General features: G+C 35.6%; 2 protein-coding genes across 5 annotated transcripts in view; both read right to left on the bottom strand.

Annotated features, from left to right (window-relative positions):
* LOC127841074 (uncharacterized) overlaps nt 1-18,526 on the bottom strand; it is a 237,330-nt gene that overhangs the window by 6,883 nt on the left and 211,921 nt on the right. The window lies entirely within an intron of this gene.
* Nucleotides 1-18,526, bottom strand: part of LOC127840401 (acetylcholine receptor subunit alpha-like) — a 46,720-nt gene that overhangs the window by 28,144 nt on the left and 50 nt on the right. Inside the window, exon 2 of the mRNA XM_052368814.1 lies at nt 5,862-6,097. Coding sequence (XP_052224774.1) covers nt 5,862-6,097 — 236 coding nt within the window. The remainder of the gene's footprint in view (nt 1-5,861; nt 6,098-18,526) is intronic.

Here is an 18,526-nt window from a genome sequence, read left to right as displayed (position 1 = left end):
ACGTATCCCTTAAGTTATTCAATGCTACAGTTTTATCGGTCCAACAAATGAAAAATATTATAAGCACTTAATTTCTTTCTATCAAATCATGCTAATCTTCAATTATAACAAAACGAACCCTTGCATTATATTAAAGCAATGATTTAATAAATGAAAAAAAGATGACTCACGATAAGTAGCCTCATGATGTTCAGAATTTCCTCTTATTATTTGAATTTTAATTCAAACGCAGATGTGGAATAAGTACAACACCAACTATCGCCCTTTTATATATCTTTCAAGCACGCCTCTATAGAGAGTCACACAGGCAAACTTACATTTAAGCCAATAACAATTATGGTTATTATGGCGTCATTAACACCAAAGCCAGTCATATTTCAGAAAACTGAAACGTCGTCATTCACACTTTTAATTGACAGTGCTGTTTATGTCGGTTCGTCGTTCGATCGGAAACCGTAACCACGCACACAAGATAACACAATATGTTTTCCTTAATTTACAGGTGACATATTGTTTTGAACGCCTACGTTATCACATGCAGTTTTCAATGGCTTTTCGATCAGTTTTGTTGAAAATAACAAACAGCTACCACTATAATATTTCGTATCTACATCTACCTGTTGGTAGACTGGTACAAATTATATAAAATACACATATATTATATTATATCTGGGCCGTGCTCTGTAAAAAGGTGGTTTAATGCATGTGCGTAAAGTTTCATCCCAGATAAGCCTTTGCAGTACGCCCTGGCTAATCAGGGACGACACTTTCCGCAAAACTTGATTTTTGCAAAGAAGAGACTTTCTTGAAACGAAAAATATCATAAAAGCGGAAAGAGTCTTCACTGATTAGCCTGTGCGGACTACACAGGCTAATCTGGGACGACTCTTTACGCACATTCATTAAACCCCATATTTTCAAACACTTCAGTTGATTTATACATGTAATAATACATTTCATCAACATTTTCTAGTCATCTTAAAAAATAATATTGGCAGATATTTCCAAATACGAAAGTTATACTATTTTGCTTTTAAACACTTATTGCGTTGTTGTCTCGTGTTTTTTTTTTATATATTAAATATATTCAGAAACGTAATATTTTCGCTATGGCTACAATTACACGTTCGTTAATTAATGTTTGTTGTTAGTGATTTTTTTTATTTCGTTTTAAAAGCTTTACTTTAAGGACTGCACAGGATTGTGTGTGTTGTTAAATCACGCTTTATGTCGATTTGCAATATAGTGTTTTTTTTGTAAAACTTTGTTATTTAGTCTATTCACAACAAAAAACATGCGCCAGGTGTCGGTGCATACCATTTCGCACTAAACTATTTAAATTAAAAAATGGTGAGTGCAAAAGATATACGGTATCGTTTTACACTGAAATATTAACTGTTCGTTTAAAAGTTGTGAGTTTAAAAGGTGATCATGTTACATTGTTGTTTTGTTTTTTTCAATCGAATTTATAGAGTTCTTAAACGTTACCACAAATATTTGAGCCGTACTCTGTGAAAAGGGGGGGGGGGGTTAATGCATGTGCGCACAGGCTAATCAGGGACGACCCTTTCCGCTGTTAAAGTATTTTTCGTTTCAAGAAAGTCTCTTTTTAGCAAAAATCCAGTTTTGGCGCAAAGTGTCGTCCCTGATTAGCCTGTGCGGACTGTTAATCTGCGTACTGCACAAGCTAATCTGGGACGACACTTCATTCAACCCCCTTTATCAGAGCACGGCCCAAATATAATGCTAGGACTTATGATATTATTATATACTCTTTACAAACGATGAAAAACATACATTCCACAACTATTAAAAGTTGCAATATTTCAGAATTACATTCAGCTTGAACGAAACTAAACATAAGAATTTATTAAAAGCAAGTCAAAGGAGTCCATATTTTCATAATGGGGAATTATTGACGCTCGGACTTATTCTGTTTTGAATTATGGCCCCTCGGACTTAATCTGTTTTTACTCAAAGGTGCTTGGTTTTGAATAAACGAAGAAATTTCACAACGATACAATTTGTATAACAAATATTTTGTGGGTTTCTTTCTGGAAACAAAGTGTGTTCCATTTATTTTGCTATATATTTAATAATAAATTTACTATGCAACCATTGAAATGCCAGTTGTGTACGAATGGACATGATTTAAAAGTTAGTTCATGCATACAACCTTACAATGGTAAAGGATAAAACAGTGAGGAGGGGGGGGGGGGGGGGGGCATGCATATATCTGAGCTTGCTGCGTTTAAGTAAGGTTAGATATATATATATAGTCGTTCGTATCCGCGTACATATTATTTATGTTGTCATCAAGATCACATTTCACATAGAATGTGAAGAAAGGCAAGATATCAAATGAACATAAAGACAACACTGAACAGCATGACAAATATGGCGTGGGTACTGGTTGACAATATCCGTGTCCGCGTTTAAGTAAGGTTAGATATATATATATAGTCGTTCGTATCCGCGTACATATTATTTATGTTGTCATCAAGATCACATTTCACATAGAATGTGAAGAAAGGCAAGATATCAAATGAACATAAAGACAACACTGAACAGCATGGCAAATATGGCGTGGGTACTGGTTGACAATATCCGTGTCCGCGTTTAAGTAAGGTTAGATATATATATATAGTCGTTCGTATCCGCGTACATATTATTTATGTTGTCATCAAGATCACATTTCACATAGAATGTGAAGAAAGGCAAGATATCAAATGAACATAAAGACAACACTGAACAGCATGGCAAATATGGCGTGGGTACTGGTTGACAATATCCGTGTCCGCGTTTAAGTAAGGTTAGATATATATATATAGTCGTTCGTATCCGCGTACATATTATTTATGTTGTCATCAAGATCACATTTCACATAGAATGTGAAGAAAGGCAAGATATCAAATGAACATAAAGACAACACTGAACAGCATGGCAAATATGGCGTGGGTACTGGTTGACAATATCCGTGTCCATGATGTCTCGATCCAGCACTTCCTTGAACACAGTGCCTTTGTCATTCGTTAACTTAACTTAAGCTATCTGGTGGCGATGGTGGTCGTGTTGGAGGCAGGCTTAGTGGTTTTGTTGTGCGAGAGGCTGAAAGAACGAGCCGTTTGTGTTAATACTTGTTTCGATATTAGTGCGTTAACCTATTATATGATTAAGTACAGTTCAGCAGATACACACATGAAGTTCTATCCTTAAGCATCTGCTTGCTGAAAATTTTTCATCATTCAGTATGTGATTTCAAATACAAAAGCGAACGACCTTTCAACAAAAACAATTATATGCAAGTTAATCTGCAACTGTATCCATTCACTTTACAACAGCTCACGTGAACAACACACACACACACATATATATATGTATGTATATATATATATATATATATATATATATATATATATATATATATATATATATATATATATATATATATATATATATATATATATATGTGTGTGTGTGTGTGTGTGTGTGTGTGTGTGTGTGTGTTACAGTTAATCTGTGAAACTAGGCATTTCACGAAATTTCTAAACGATTCAGGATTTTCTGTTTCACTTAGGGACTTCAGGAAATGCCTAATTTTCTCAGGAATTTCGCGAAATGACTGAAAATGGTAAAACATTTATACACAGTTTTACTAGAGGCCTTTAAGAGGATTCAGGAAATGTGTGAAATGTACTTGTTTGATTTTAATGATTACATAATTATATTGCTTTCTGTTAAATAGTGTAGTTAGTACTTAAAATGATACCATTGTAAACACATATTGATAAGTTTTTTTGTGAAGTTTTTAAATGATCTATAATTATTGACATATGAGCCGCGTCATGCGAAAATGGGCTGTATGCCCTATGTGGCCAGCGTAGCTCCAGACCAGCCTGTGCAATCGCGCAGTCCGGTCAGAAGCTATGCTGTCCGCTATAAAGTCACGCAAGGTTTCGTGGTCTCCTTGGCGGACAGGGTAGGTCCTTACCAGACTGCGCGGATGCGCAGGCTTGTCTGGAGCTAATCTGGCCGCATATGGCATATGGCATAAGACCCATTTTCGCATGACGCTTGTCATATTGTTTAGTCTGTATATGTGACTTGATAAAAATACAATTGATTTCCTGGGCTATTTAAATGTGTAAAGTATGAATACGTAAGACATTTTGTTTAACCAATTTAGAAAGTTATTATAATTTGTAGGTTAGCTTGCGTTCACTTACAAAACTGCTTGCAATACAGTTTCATAACTAGTATATGAAAGTAATCTTTCAGGCTCATAATATGAGTTCTTATGTTAATGAAAATTGCTTCAAATTATCAACCAAGAAAAATCAAAGTGACATCACCTTTATTGACAGCACACTTATCGAATTTATGACCTCCGTAAATATTTACCGAATTTACCATTAGTCAATTGTCAGGGTACACTTCATCCATCCATGTACAGTTCTTAGTTCATAAAATGTCCATCTTTTTCAATGTTAACATTAATTAAGCGGTATTTTTGGATTTTAGATATTCTATTTAAATTGCAAAACAAAAACAAATGTTAACTGTAGTTTAGTTTCAATCGCGTAAATATGAAAAATTCCAAATAAGAAATGAGTGTCCAAATACAAAAACATTGCTGACAAGTAAAACATCGCGTTCTCCGCATGGAAAACGTGGGCGATTTTAATTCAATTAAAGAGCTGTGTAGTACAGGGCAAAAAAGATCTTTATGTTTGTATAGATATTTGGTAACGTAAATTTAAGAATTCTTAACTTTACAAATTGAGTGAAGAATTCGCGCACCCAATGTGAATTGTTATTTTAAGACGTTATTCAATAAACTAAAAGGTGTCAGTTTGACAGTATTTGATAAACTTATCTCTGGTCTGCTTCTAATTAAGCAACTCTTAATAGACGTGGACCACATCCAATTAGGGGCCAACCAGTCACCACAAACTGATACTACTACCTACCAGTCACCACAAACTGATACTACTACCTACCAGTCACCACCAACTGATACTACTACCTACCAGTCACCACCAACTGATACTACTACATACCAGTCACCACCAACTGATACTACTACCTACCAGTCACCACCAACTGACACTACTACCTACCAGTCACCACCAACTGATACTACTACCTACCAGTTACCACCAACTGATATTACTACCTACCAGTCACCACCAACTGATACTACTACCTACCAGTCACCACCAACTGATACTACTACCTACCAGTCACCACCAACTGATACTACTACCTACCAGTCACCACCAACTGCTACTACTACCTACCAGTCACCACCAACTGATACTACTACCTATCAGTCACCACCAACTGATACTACTACCTATCAGTCACCACCAACTGATACTACTACCTACCAGTCACCACCAACTGATACTACTACCTACCAGTCACCACCAACTGCTACTACTACCGACCAGTCCCCACCAACTGATACTACTACCTACCAGTCACCACCAACTGATACTACTACCTACCAGTCACCACCAACTGCTACTACTGCCTACCAGTCACCACCAACTGCTACTACTGCCTACCAGTCACCACCAACTGCTACTACTACCTACCAGTCACCACCAACTGATACTACTACCTACCAGTCACCACCAACTGCTACTACTATCTACCAGTCACCACCAACTGATACTACTACCTACCAGTCACCACCAACTGCTACTACTACCCATCAGTCACCGCCAACTGCTACTTCTACCAACCAGCCGCGGCCAACTATTCCTCCAACCAGCCTATGTCAACTGCTACTTCTACCAACCAGCCACCGCCAACTAATTCTTCAACAGCCACTGTCAACTGCTACTACAACCAACCAGCCACCAACCAGCCACCGCCGACTGCTACTACCACCAACGAGCCACTGCCAACTGCTACTTCTACCAACCAGCCACCACCAACTACTACCATCAACCAGCCATCGCCGACTGCTACTATTACCAACCAGCCACCGCCATCTTTTATCACCAACCAGCCAACGCCAGCTACCACTTCCAACCAACCACTGCCAACTATCACTGCTATTACCAACCAGCCACTGCCAACTACTTCACTATTAGATCAATGACACCAGGCCATCTAAGAACAACGTAAAAGAGCAAGAGAGTCACAATTATCTCAAGCCGAAAGAATGGTCAAACGATCCCGTGTAGAACTAAAGGCAGGCGAAACTGGGGATAACGTTGCGATTTCGATACCCGTAGTTGATAGAGGCAGAGGTGATCCTAGAAAAATTCTTGGTGTTATTGCTGGCCGGGATGAAAATGACATGTACAGAATTGCCGTGACGTCAGGTGTTTTAAGTACAAGATATTCCAGGAACCAATGTGACCTCTGCCCGCAACGCCTTCTTACTGATTTGGATAAAGATACAGATATATATTTGCAGCTCAATGTATTGATTAAAGGCAAATGACCCATGCTAAAATAGAAAACCAAATGTTACGTAGCAAACTCACATTATACACTTTGGTTTAATTGTAATAAATAGACAATGTTCAGGACTTAAATTATAAGCATTTTACTCAATAAAAGCGAAGTGATTACAAACTGTAATAGTTCAATGGTGAATATATGTTTCTATGTTGTGGTTTTGTAAGTTTTACGAACACGTGATGCATAGTATGTATATGCTTATTTACAGGTAACCCATTTATGCATAGCGTCTAGAAAAAAGGCATTGGCAAACAGCGTAGACCCAGATGTGACGCCGCATGATGCGGCGTCTCATAATGGTCTGCGCTGTTTGCGTAAGGAATTTCTGTAAGAAATATTCTAAATATAGAAATAAATATACTAAAATCCCTAATTTTGGAAATAAATTGATCCAATTTTGAAGGATGGGAGAGTCCACTAGGCATAAATGGGTTAAATAGAGTTAAGTGGTGTCTGCTCAACATCAAAGCCCAGTGCCCGAGGCAATACATCGCAGTTTTAAACAACCGGATATGTTTGATTGTGTCTTATGTATCCGCCTATAATGTTCTGATTTACAGACGAGACCATGCATTACTTAAGTAACCTGCTGTATCAACTACATCAATTACAAACCTGTGTGGCTATATCCAAACACATTATCTACATGTACGTGTACAAACCTTAACCAATAACAAATGAGAATGTTGAACGATTTTAGAAGCATGTATCATACTCAATAGAAATGAGTTACAAAACAATTTAAAATATGTTCACTACGGACAAGATTTAAACAGAGATTTTGAAGCTGTTATGTAAATCTGCTTTCAGCAAATTACGTAAATATTAATCAAGATTAGTTTGGTTGCCTGTGCATACAAGGCCAATTTCACCACGCTGTGTTCATGGTGTTCAAATTGTATGTTGTTTTCGCATTGCATATTGATATGTTCTGCTTTGATAACATTCCCTGGGGTTCATCGTTTGACTACTAAATTTAACATTTTCAAAAAAATGACCACATTTACAATAATCAATTAAACTAAACGTCTACACGTCTCGTGAACTTCTTATAATGCGGTAAACATATATTGCATCTCATACAAGAAGAAAGAAAATTATTTTGTTGAAGCTTCTAAATGTAAACTATTTCCTCCAGTATTATACGAAATGAATATGAACATATAACCGTTTAGTAACCTTGCCGTTGTTTCAGTAAATGTGGCAATTTTTTCAAGGTCAATCCTGTTTCATGAAAAATCGTACTTCTAACAATATAAGATTGAACAGTTATTTAAGGTTATTCTAAGAAGTGTTCGTGAACGTTTAAAGTTTGAAATACCATTAATTAAAAAATTCAGTTGCTAATTCGTGTGAGAATTAACAGACCTCTAGTTAGAAATATTTTGTTATATCAACATGTCTGTGATATTATATTTCGGTAGATTTATCTTTTACAGTAATCCTATGTGTAAGTGTAAATAGGAACTACAGTTAGTTTCCATGACTCACAAAAGCGGGTTGGTATGCATAACATGTGCAAGCGCATTCAGAAAGCAAATTATTTAGAGAGAACGAAAACAAGTCAAATGCACGCAGGCGGGACATATATACCACACCCAGTACTTAAACAAATTTCAAATAAATAGTGTCGGTTTTTAATTTACCTCCAAAAATAGTGCAGCAATAAAAGAGAATTGTTACGTGAAGTAAAGTTTATTTTTAGCTCTGATTTCCAAGACTTACAATTTTATATCGATTTTTATATTAGCTGACTTTGCTAACATAAGGGTCTAGTCAGTCATATAGTACCTGTTCACAGAAGTTTCCTTAAGTAAGTTGTAAGAACAGAACAGAACAGAATTTTTTATTTTGACTTAAGCATAACAAGCTTATCGTCATATACAAATACATGATAATGTTACAGACATGCGTGATGAATATAAATAATAACATTGTATAAATTACATTCATCAATTCATACATCACTCATCACTGGAGAGTGAGAGTGCTCTAATTGCAAGTTATAATGTGACATGGAATACATATAAAAACATAACCACATTTGATACATCCATGGTTAACAAACAACATGTAACAATCAAAGTACACTCAATTGTTAGTATAAGCTATAGTTCTTCTTAACAATCATGTGATAATAAACAAAGTGTTATCTCTTTTTTTGAAGCATGATATACAATAGATGGCTAACTTTCTAAGTGTCGTTTTCTTACTACTATTAAGGAGTTTAATAAATTTGAACATACTGGGTCGCTTGTAATAGAATTCTGGGATATATTTGATTCTTTCTTCTAGGTATAACGGACATATTAGTATGAAATGGTACTCATCTTCGATATCGTTACAGCTACACAAGGGGCATATTCTTTCGTTCCTGTCAATATTATGATGTCTGCCTGTTTCAATTAACAATTTATGAGATGAGAGGCGCATTTTGGCAATAATCCTTCTATGTTTTTTGTTTTCAATTAAATCTAAATGCGATGACCTTTCGAATGTAGGTTTCAATTCTTTATACATATATAACGATGTTGACGACTCAATGTTAGTCCTCCATTCAGCTACATACTGATCTCGCAATCTTATTTTTAATAAAGGGATGAATTTGTCGATATTAATAGATTCTGGGAATAACCATACATCTCCAAATCCTGAATGGTTAAGTATATCGCGAACTTTTGATGACCAGTTCACTGTATTATTTCTTTGAACAATTTCCGATCTTTGCATATTTATAACAGTGTGTAAAATACAGTTACTTTGTTTTGTTTGATATAGTTTTAGAAAATATTTAACAATTCTTAAATAGCGTCCAATGATTAAAGGGAAACGACCGACTTCCGCATACAATGACAATGAATTAGTTGACATCTTTACATTTAATAATCTTTTACAGAATTTTCTGTGAACACGTTCAATATTATCGGCAGTTATAAACCCCCATACTTCACAATTATAATTCAAAATTGACGCAACATATGAATCAAATAACTTGAACATGATATTTATTGGGACTACCATCTCTTTTGTTATAGAAAACAATCTATTCATTGCTCTTGACGCTTTACCATACAAGGTGTTTGTGGCTGGTATGTATGATCCGCCACTAGATAAGACGATACCTAAATAGTTAAAGTTACTAACTATTTCAATTTCATTGCCTTTGAATGTCCATTTATAATTTTTGTTCAAGACACCACCCTTTCGGAAAACCATTATCTTTGTTTTATCAATATTTACAGTTAAGTTCCACTTATTACAATAAATTTCTAGGTTGTCTAAAGATTGCTGTAAGCCTTCTTTGGTTTCGGAGAAAATAACTGCATCGTCCGCAAATAGGAGTAGATAAACCGATAATTGATCACGTGTTATACCAGCGTTTAAACCGTTTTGAAGACTGAATTCTATATCATTCACAAAAAGTGAGAACATGATCGGCGATGTTATTTCCCCTTGCAATAGTCCAACGTTGCTACTAAATAAGTCAGAAAGGGAACTCATGTGTTTAACTTGCAGTTTCACATCATTGTACATCGAACGAATAATAGCCATTAGCTTGCCATCAACTCCTGATCGAATCATTTTGTACCAGAGCTGCCCCCTATTTATGACGTCATATGCTTTCCGGTAATCGATATAGCAACAAAAGAGTTTATGTTTATTATGCAGCTGTTTTTCGATTAAGGCATTGAGAATAAAAATTGCGTCGGCTGTGCTACAATTCGGTTTAAAACCAAATTGTGCATCCGTTATGATATCATATGATTCTGCCCAAGATTTTAAACGTTCATTTATTATTCCAGTGAACAGTTTAGCAAAGCAGCTTATCAGCGTGATGCCCCTGTAATTGTTAGGGTCGGAAACATTCCCGCGTTTATAAATTGGTAAAATCACTCCGGACGACCAGCTTTTTGGGAATAGTTTAGTATCTAAAATGTAGTTAAATAATATTTCTAAAGGTCTGGCTATAAAATCGATTGTTTCTTTGAAATATTCGTAAATAATATCGTATAATATAATAATAATATGTGTAAGAGTTCCACACTGTAAAACATAAATCACGTGGTAAGGGCACCTTGAAACATTTCCAACGTTTTTAAAACCCAAGAGCCCTGTGTAAACGCTGTTGCGAAGAAAAATATTTCTAACACTTTAAATATACTTATAAACATTATATTAAATAAAACAATACTCAACTCGAATATATTCTCAAACGTAAGGTAGTTAACAATATATCGACACGTTAATAGGTTTCGAAGAGAATCTCTATTCCACCACAGAGCTTTTATTTTTCCTTTAACATGCTAAAATGCGGCGGTGCCAACTTGTTGTTTCCCAAGTAGTTGTTCTGTTTCAGTGGGTGTCGATTTTTAATTTTTTACACTGTCAGTGAACGTTGGAATATAAGTGAGAACAGCTACGAAGGTGAGTTAATAGCATAATGAATAGCGAAACCGTTTTGATAAAAAAAATACTTTTCACGCACAACGTTGCTTCATATACAGATTGTCTTGACATTATCAATCAAACTGATGATCCAAAAAGGACCATCGCAAATAAAACAGAGAACATAAAGGCAATAGAACAAGAAAATGCAGAAAATAAATACATTATTAGATTGTGTTAGTTTTTGCAATTATCAACTAAATAAGGCATGACAGGATTTTGGTGCATTGCAGACAACTGTTTAAGAATTTAAGCTCTGCGACCAGATTAAGTAAGAAAAGTAAACAAATTGTGAAGTAATGTTGCCTTTCAATGTCATATTTTTAATGATAAATAACACTGCATGATGAGTGTGCGTTAGAACATTTGTCCGTATTGTACAATATTATTTGACATAAGAATATGCACCGCTTGATATTGCATGTATTGTTTTATCGTTTTGTAATTAGATTGACATACAAAGTTATTTTAATCAATTAATTTTTATTAAATGCGTATGACCATGGCTTCGGTGTAATGTATGTCAGCTCTTTGCACACCGTTAAACCTTTATATTCGCGTTATGTATGCCCAATTTTAATCAAAGTACTGAAAGTACTGGTGGGGCGATTTTGCTCAAATTTTGTGGTCGTTAAAACACTATACACCGTGATGCCAACCAATCACCTTTGTTGAATAAAACAGATGGAATTAAAGAAGGGTGACAGGCTATCAACATAATATATGATTTAGCTATTGGGGTTAAAAGTAAATGCTGCTTTTTAAAACAGTTCATTGTCGCACGTGCCAATTCATAACTGCGAAACGTTTGTGAATACAATTTTGATTATTATCATTTGAACTGGTGACCTAGGTTTTTACTCTGACTTAGTGTTATATGTATCTGAGATTTCGTGAAGACAAACGTTGTCATAAGGTTTCCATACAGCATGTAGATTCAATATCATTCATATATATATATATATATATATATATATATATATATATATATATATATATTAAGGTTCATGGGAGGGATAAAATTCATTAAAACTTCGCTTTGGTTTGTCTTCATTCAATGTGGTACAATATGGTCAAACTATATATCATTTTAAAGGTAAAGACGGATAGAATAACATAAACACATTTTTGACATTCAATATTTTTTTGCTTTATTCATATTTTTGTTTAAAACCAATACATTTTTACACTAATTTACAAAATCTCAATCTAAAGTTAGGAAGGATATGCACTACCGTAAGTTGAATAAATACAAAGCTATATACATATACAAGGTCAAGTTAGCAACATTTCACAGAAAATTATTGTTAGAAAACAACAAATGAGTTATTATTCAACTGCATTTTTTGGATAATTTTCCTAAACAAAGTTCTAAAAATAACTAAACTGAACTACTTTTTAAAAATCTAGGCATGGTGGATAATAAGAGTCACCATTCTATTTCAAGGGCTTAACAATTTCGCTATAAACAAATGGAAATTTTTTAAACCATCTCAAATTGAAAGAAATTGCAGACGACATATAAAATTGTAAATAAATATAAAGAAATAGGTTTGGCTGGGTAGAAATCATTGTGATAAAAGGAGATATTGCTCATCAATAACAAGATTTAATGAGTTTTGTGCAGACGACTCTATAAATCATAGTTTTACATAGAAATACACAGCTAGGTATCATGTTTTTTCTTTCTTCCTTCCTGAACAACTACTGTCCTTGTACCGTTTTGAATAATGTGTTCCTTTTGGCAAACCGAATATTTTTATACATTTGTATATCGATTCATTCTACCCATTTTTAAAGCGTGGCAATCGCTGTGCTCCGTAGAAAAAACGTGCATTACAAATCGGTCGAAATCACGTGAAGTAGTAAGAAAACCTGGTATGTGTATACACATACCTGAGAAAACACATCATTATTTTGACAGTTGGATCGCGACTAGTAAAACAACTGTTAACATTAATCAGGAAGAGATCGCGCTTAATAACAGAAATGATCACACAGAGATATAATCACTTACCCCATTTCAAATATTTTCCATCTAAAAATTTTACCCCACACGTCTTTTTTTAGTGTATTTGTATTGTTTTTCTGGAGCCGAAGTGCATCTCACATAATATCCATCCGACTTCCGTTGTTTTCACTTTCGTTATTAAAAACTCCGTTTAAAAGAATTATTTTTACATTTAGGTTGTTGAAGCGAATTATTATTATATATTATCAATAAAATAGTATACCGTGATGAATTGAACGGAGTTTCGTATCGATCTTTCTGTCAGTCTGTAAGCGTACTAATTTGTGCGCAATAATTCAAGTACATTTGATTCGACAGCAATTGTAAACATTGGTGAAATGCTTCTTACAAAGTTATTTGTTTGGAGTGTTTATGAGGTCTGATCATGCAGTTTGCACACATCAATGGAAAGATTACAATACAATGCATTTGTCATCGTCAACCGTTTGGAATGTCAATTAGGCGATGAGTGAGTTTTTAGCATGTTTCTTTCAATTTTATTAATTTAAAAATGGCTGCCCCCATCGTCATGAAATGACATGTGTTCGAGTTTTGATATTTCTAGATACGTATTTTTTTTTACTTTTTAAGCGTAACTTGCCCTCATCAATGTCGATATTATTAACTAGTTATATCATTTTCCACCGAAATTCGTTGAATAAACATCATTCAGATTTTTGAAAATAATGTCTATTTTTGTGTTTAAATCGCTTTGTATTTTGATTGATTTTTTCGATGGTATGAGACTTTGCTGCACAAAATTGGTCGCAGTTTGAAGGAAAACCATACTTTTAAGCAAATATGTAAACATTTTCAATGTGGCACTCTTCGTTTAGTCAAATTTGAGTTCAATGCTAGGGGTCCCCACATTTTTCAAACTGAAGCCTCTACATGAACCTTATATTAATTTATTGCTGGATTTTAAGTCACACCGACACAGTGTAGGTCATATAGCGACTTTATGGGAATAAACAATAAATGTTGATAATGTTCTACTGTTAGGACGGACATATACGAGATTGTTTTGATTACTTGGAAAACATTTACACATATTAATTAGCTTCTGTGAAAGTGACAACCACAACATGTATTTCGTGTTTAAGGAAAAAATTCAAAACTGGCATGAAAAGCACGGGCGAATTGTCATATAAAAACTGTGTAGCGCAGAGAACATTTAGATGTTTAATTTGACAGTAAAAAATGTAGCGCGTGGTAATTAAATTGTGTCGCCCGTATCGCGAACGCAGTTGATTTCTTAGAACATAAATGTGCTGTATAGGTTAATTGTAGATAGTTCAGTATTGAACCGATATTTCGTCGTTGTATACACCTTCCATGAGGACTGCGTGTTACTCGGGTGCTATTGCCACAGTGAAAAGACGTTGCCATGGATGGAACGCGCTCATCGGAGCTATTTTGTTTGCGAATGCAGAATCTGGATATGCAAAGTGGTTCAATGCAGTAACGGACTACATTCGTCGGTATACGTATATTATGTTACCTATTATGTTACCTATGGGGCGTATTGCAGAAGGCAATCGCCCCAAAAACATGCGATGAACTGTGAATTTTGTTAAAGTTTGCGCAAGCAGTATGATATATTTGTGTGATCTTTACCTTTGACCAAGGGATTAATAGGTATACAGAGCCTGCGCACGACACGCTTGCTCGACACTTTGATCATGTGCGCAAATGTAATTCAAACGTTCCGATAAATGACGAAGTTTTTGTAATGGTTAGCATCCTAATCCCAATTTCGACCTTTGACCTTTTAGTATTACCATGACATTCGACTAAGTGGAATGGGTTAACACAAGGCGAATATTTGTTATTTAAAAAATTATGTGATGTCTGAAGGTAAAATGCGGACAATCTGTTTTTACTCAAATGTGACCTTTAACACAGGTATTTCATACGGTGTGTAGTCTCTCATTGTAGAAACTATTTGGTAATATTTATATTCATTTTATCATTGCGAAATGATGTATGAAGTAATTAAATCGGAAAATATGTTTTATGTCAGATTTTTCACTTAAACCTCTGAGTTTTACCTTGATATTTGAGTGAGGTAGGCAGGTCTTACAAGAAATAATACTTCTCCTTATCGTGAATATTCGTATGTGAAATGTGAAATTGCATGGTCATTGATAAAGGAGTAGTCTGAACAAGCTTTACCGGATTTGAACTCGCTCGCATGTCATGCACAATTGTGAGTTATATCCTGTTAAAATTAAGTAGTTTCGACACAAACATATTGGAATTCTAACCTCTGTATATATCTTTGACCCCGAAAAAGGCCTTGCAGCAAACTGGGCAAGACCAGATAGTTTATTTGTAAATGTTCTTTAACCATGTTATATTGTCGTTGCTTTCACATGATAGAAATCGGTATTCCAAGGTAAGTAAAATTGACATCACCGTTGACCTCTGGTTAAATTGGAACTGTCATCGTCATTCCTGAAATACCGACCACGTTAAGCTTTCTAAGGGACCATTTACATTGCAGCTAAAGAACTTTTTTTCCACCAACGCAATCTTCCAAAGCATCAATTTGTTTATGTTAATACTTAAAAATATAGTTTAGATATGCCCAAGACAAAATGCATGAATATTCACACAGGAAAAGACTAAATGTTAATAAAATTTCAGAAAACAAGCTTCACAAGGACAATACAATTATCATACCATATTTTATTAAACTCGTCCAGGAAATTCGTTAGTAAGCTCGCCAAAGGCTCGCTAACAAAATTTGTGAACTCGTTTAATAAAATATGGTATGATATGACAACTCGTCAACGTTGCGACAAATATCATAGCCTGCGACGTATAACGGCGATGCGACATTTAACGGCGCTACAATGTTAACGTTACACTCCTATAAGACTAATTCCAGAATAAGTTCCTTCCTTATGAAAACAAGTACAGTTGTGCGTACACAAGTCCGTTAGTACGAACTCCCGAAACTTTTGTAGTGAACTCCTCGTTATGGAAGGGAATTTCCGCCAGTGCATGCATGATGTTAAATGACATTCTTATTTTAACAACTGTCATGTGCATTCTGTAACATGGAAGTTGCATTTCGCCTAGTTACATTAGCTGTACAAGCACTTCATATACTTGTGTCATATTGATAAGTTTATATTTACTTCATATATATCTTTACTGCGTGTGTGTTATTGACAACTGCAGTTAATCTTTTGGACTTTGTATGAATGCTAATTCTAACGGCGTTCTTTGTTTTACTATTTGCATTTGGCTATGTTGCTACTGAATTTAACAAGCTGTTAATATCTTTGTGGATCTATATTTCTTCTTAAGTCGATTGCTTGTGCGTCTCTGATTTAGGATTAGTTTTCGGTTTTGCATACACCGCCATTATAAATAGTTCACGTTGCGAAAAGGAGAACCAGTATTCAAAAACATAATTCCAGTGCAAATTGCAGCGTAAATTACTATTGCCGGGAGATCACTCTAAACATCAAAATCAAAATCTCCGGTATCAATCGTGATATATCGACTATCTCCGGAATCCTCCGTAAAAAAATGCCTCATTTAAATACAATAAATATTCATTATGTCGAAATACCGTCTTCCAAAAGCCTCATTTACTAAAAAGCGGTGAGCGGGTAAAACATAGCCGTCTACAACATGCCTAATGCGGCGACACGAATTACCATTAGCAATTTAATGTTGATGTTTTTACTTTCATGACGCATATCGACTGTTTTGTTGAGAATCTCGAACATGTTTTAAGAAAATGATAAGGAAACATTAGGCATTTTTCGTCGAAAAAATAATAAGACGGTGCCTCACCCTCTAATATCATTTTTCTGACTGCGGAATGAGGACGAAAATAAAGGGTTGAAGGCGATTTCTTTGTGTAATAATGACACTTAATTGCTTCGTGTCATCGATCTTAAGTAATATTTGTTCCGGATAAGTTTTGTTCTCGTTCACTAACTACCTCTAATTGTGTATTCATGTTACATGTCTGCTATTTAAGCTATAACTACCTACCCCCTAACTAACATATACCGATGTAATAATTTAATAGTTTTAAAGACCTATTCGCTAATAAATAAATAACACCGGAACCACGAGGCTCGACATGACTTTGTGAAACAAATGACTTGAGACGTTGATTGTTTTGTATTACTTTGTTACTACGTTAGCATCGTCACACCGGACTGGCGTCCTTACGGCGACCTAAGATAGTGTTTCTGGAAATTTCTGATTGTCGTAGTAAGGACGCAAATGACTTTTTCGGTAAAAATGCTGTTTTTCGCCTTCCCGTCACACCAGCGTCCTGGTTTATGGCGTTCTGCCCATATCTTTCCCATCATACGCAACATTCGTATTTGTATATGAGCTTCAGTCTGGGAAAACGTGGTTTAATGCTTGTGCGTAGAGTGTTGTCCTAGATACGCATGTGGTGTCCGCACTGGCTAATTAGGGACGACCTTTTCCGCCTAGACTATATTTTCGATTAGAAAAAAAACTAAATGAAATTCGATAAGTACTTTAAACGATACTTAATACACGCATTAATTACATTTGTTATGCACAATTTGTCATTAATATGGCCCAGTGTATTAAAACTATTACCGAAAGTGGTTGCAGCAGGCATTACAAGTATAGTCAATAATAAGCCTATACATGAGTGTCAAGCTGAATGAGTTATATGGCCAATAAAGGGATACTATATACACATGTTAATATCAACTATAACTGGTTTACCTTCGACACGTCCCATTTCTCACAAGCGTTAAAGTGAGCCTTATTCTGGAAATACTGGGCCGAATTCAAGTTCTTTAAGTGTCATCAGAGACTATGCTCTGAAGTGCGCATAGGATAATCCGGCACAACACATTCCGCCTTTATGGCACTGTTTTTTTTAAAGGAAGCGAACATCCAGTTTAGGCGTAAGTTTCGTCCCTGATTAACCGGTGTTGCCTGAGCCGGCTAATCTTGAATAATACTCTAGGCATATGCGCTTTTGGAAAACGGGGTTTAATGAATGTGCGTAAGGTGTCGTCCCATATTAGTCTGTGCAGTCCGAATATGCATATGTCCATCCGTACCTTCGGTCGTTCCTTCGTTTGTCCGTGCGCCCGTTCGTCCCTTATTTAGTCTGTCCGTTCGTCCGTCCGTCAAATCGTTCGTCTTGAACACTATTTTAACTTGCTTTTGGTTGTTCGTTATGCAGTCGGACGTTTCCGCTGACCGGGTTTCTTGACTGTATTGTGCCGTGGAGTTCATAATGCCTTCGTTCATCCGTGCGTCCGTTCGTTTGTCTCTTCTTTCGTCCGTCCGTTCGTTCGTCCCTTCTTCCGTTCGTCCGTCTGTTCGTTCGTTCGTTCGTCCGTCTACAGTTTCCGCTAGCGGCTGACAGTTTGTTCATTTAATACAGGTTATTGTACCAAAGTTTTGTTTTCGGCTACATTTTTTGGCTACAGTTTCCGCTCGCGGCTGAAAATTTGTCAAATTAATGGAAATAGTTCAACGTGTTCTGTTTCTGGCTACCTTTTGGCTACAGTAGCCGCTTGCGGCTCTGGTAGCCAGTACCGTCTATAGGTTTTGGCTATTTAG

The sequence above is a fragment of the Dreissena polymorpha genome, chromosome 8 (assembly GCF_020536995.1).
Source record: "Dreissena polymorpha isolate Duluth1 chromosome 8, UMN_Dpol_1.0, whole genome shotgun sequence".
In the NCBI taxonomy this organism is placed as follows: domain Eukaryota; kingdom Metazoa; phylum Mollusca; class Bivalvia; order Myida; family Dreissenidae; genus Dreissena; species Dreissena polymorpha.
Note: the sequence above shows the minus strand (reverse complement) of the source record. Positions and strands in the feature narration are given on the sequence as shown.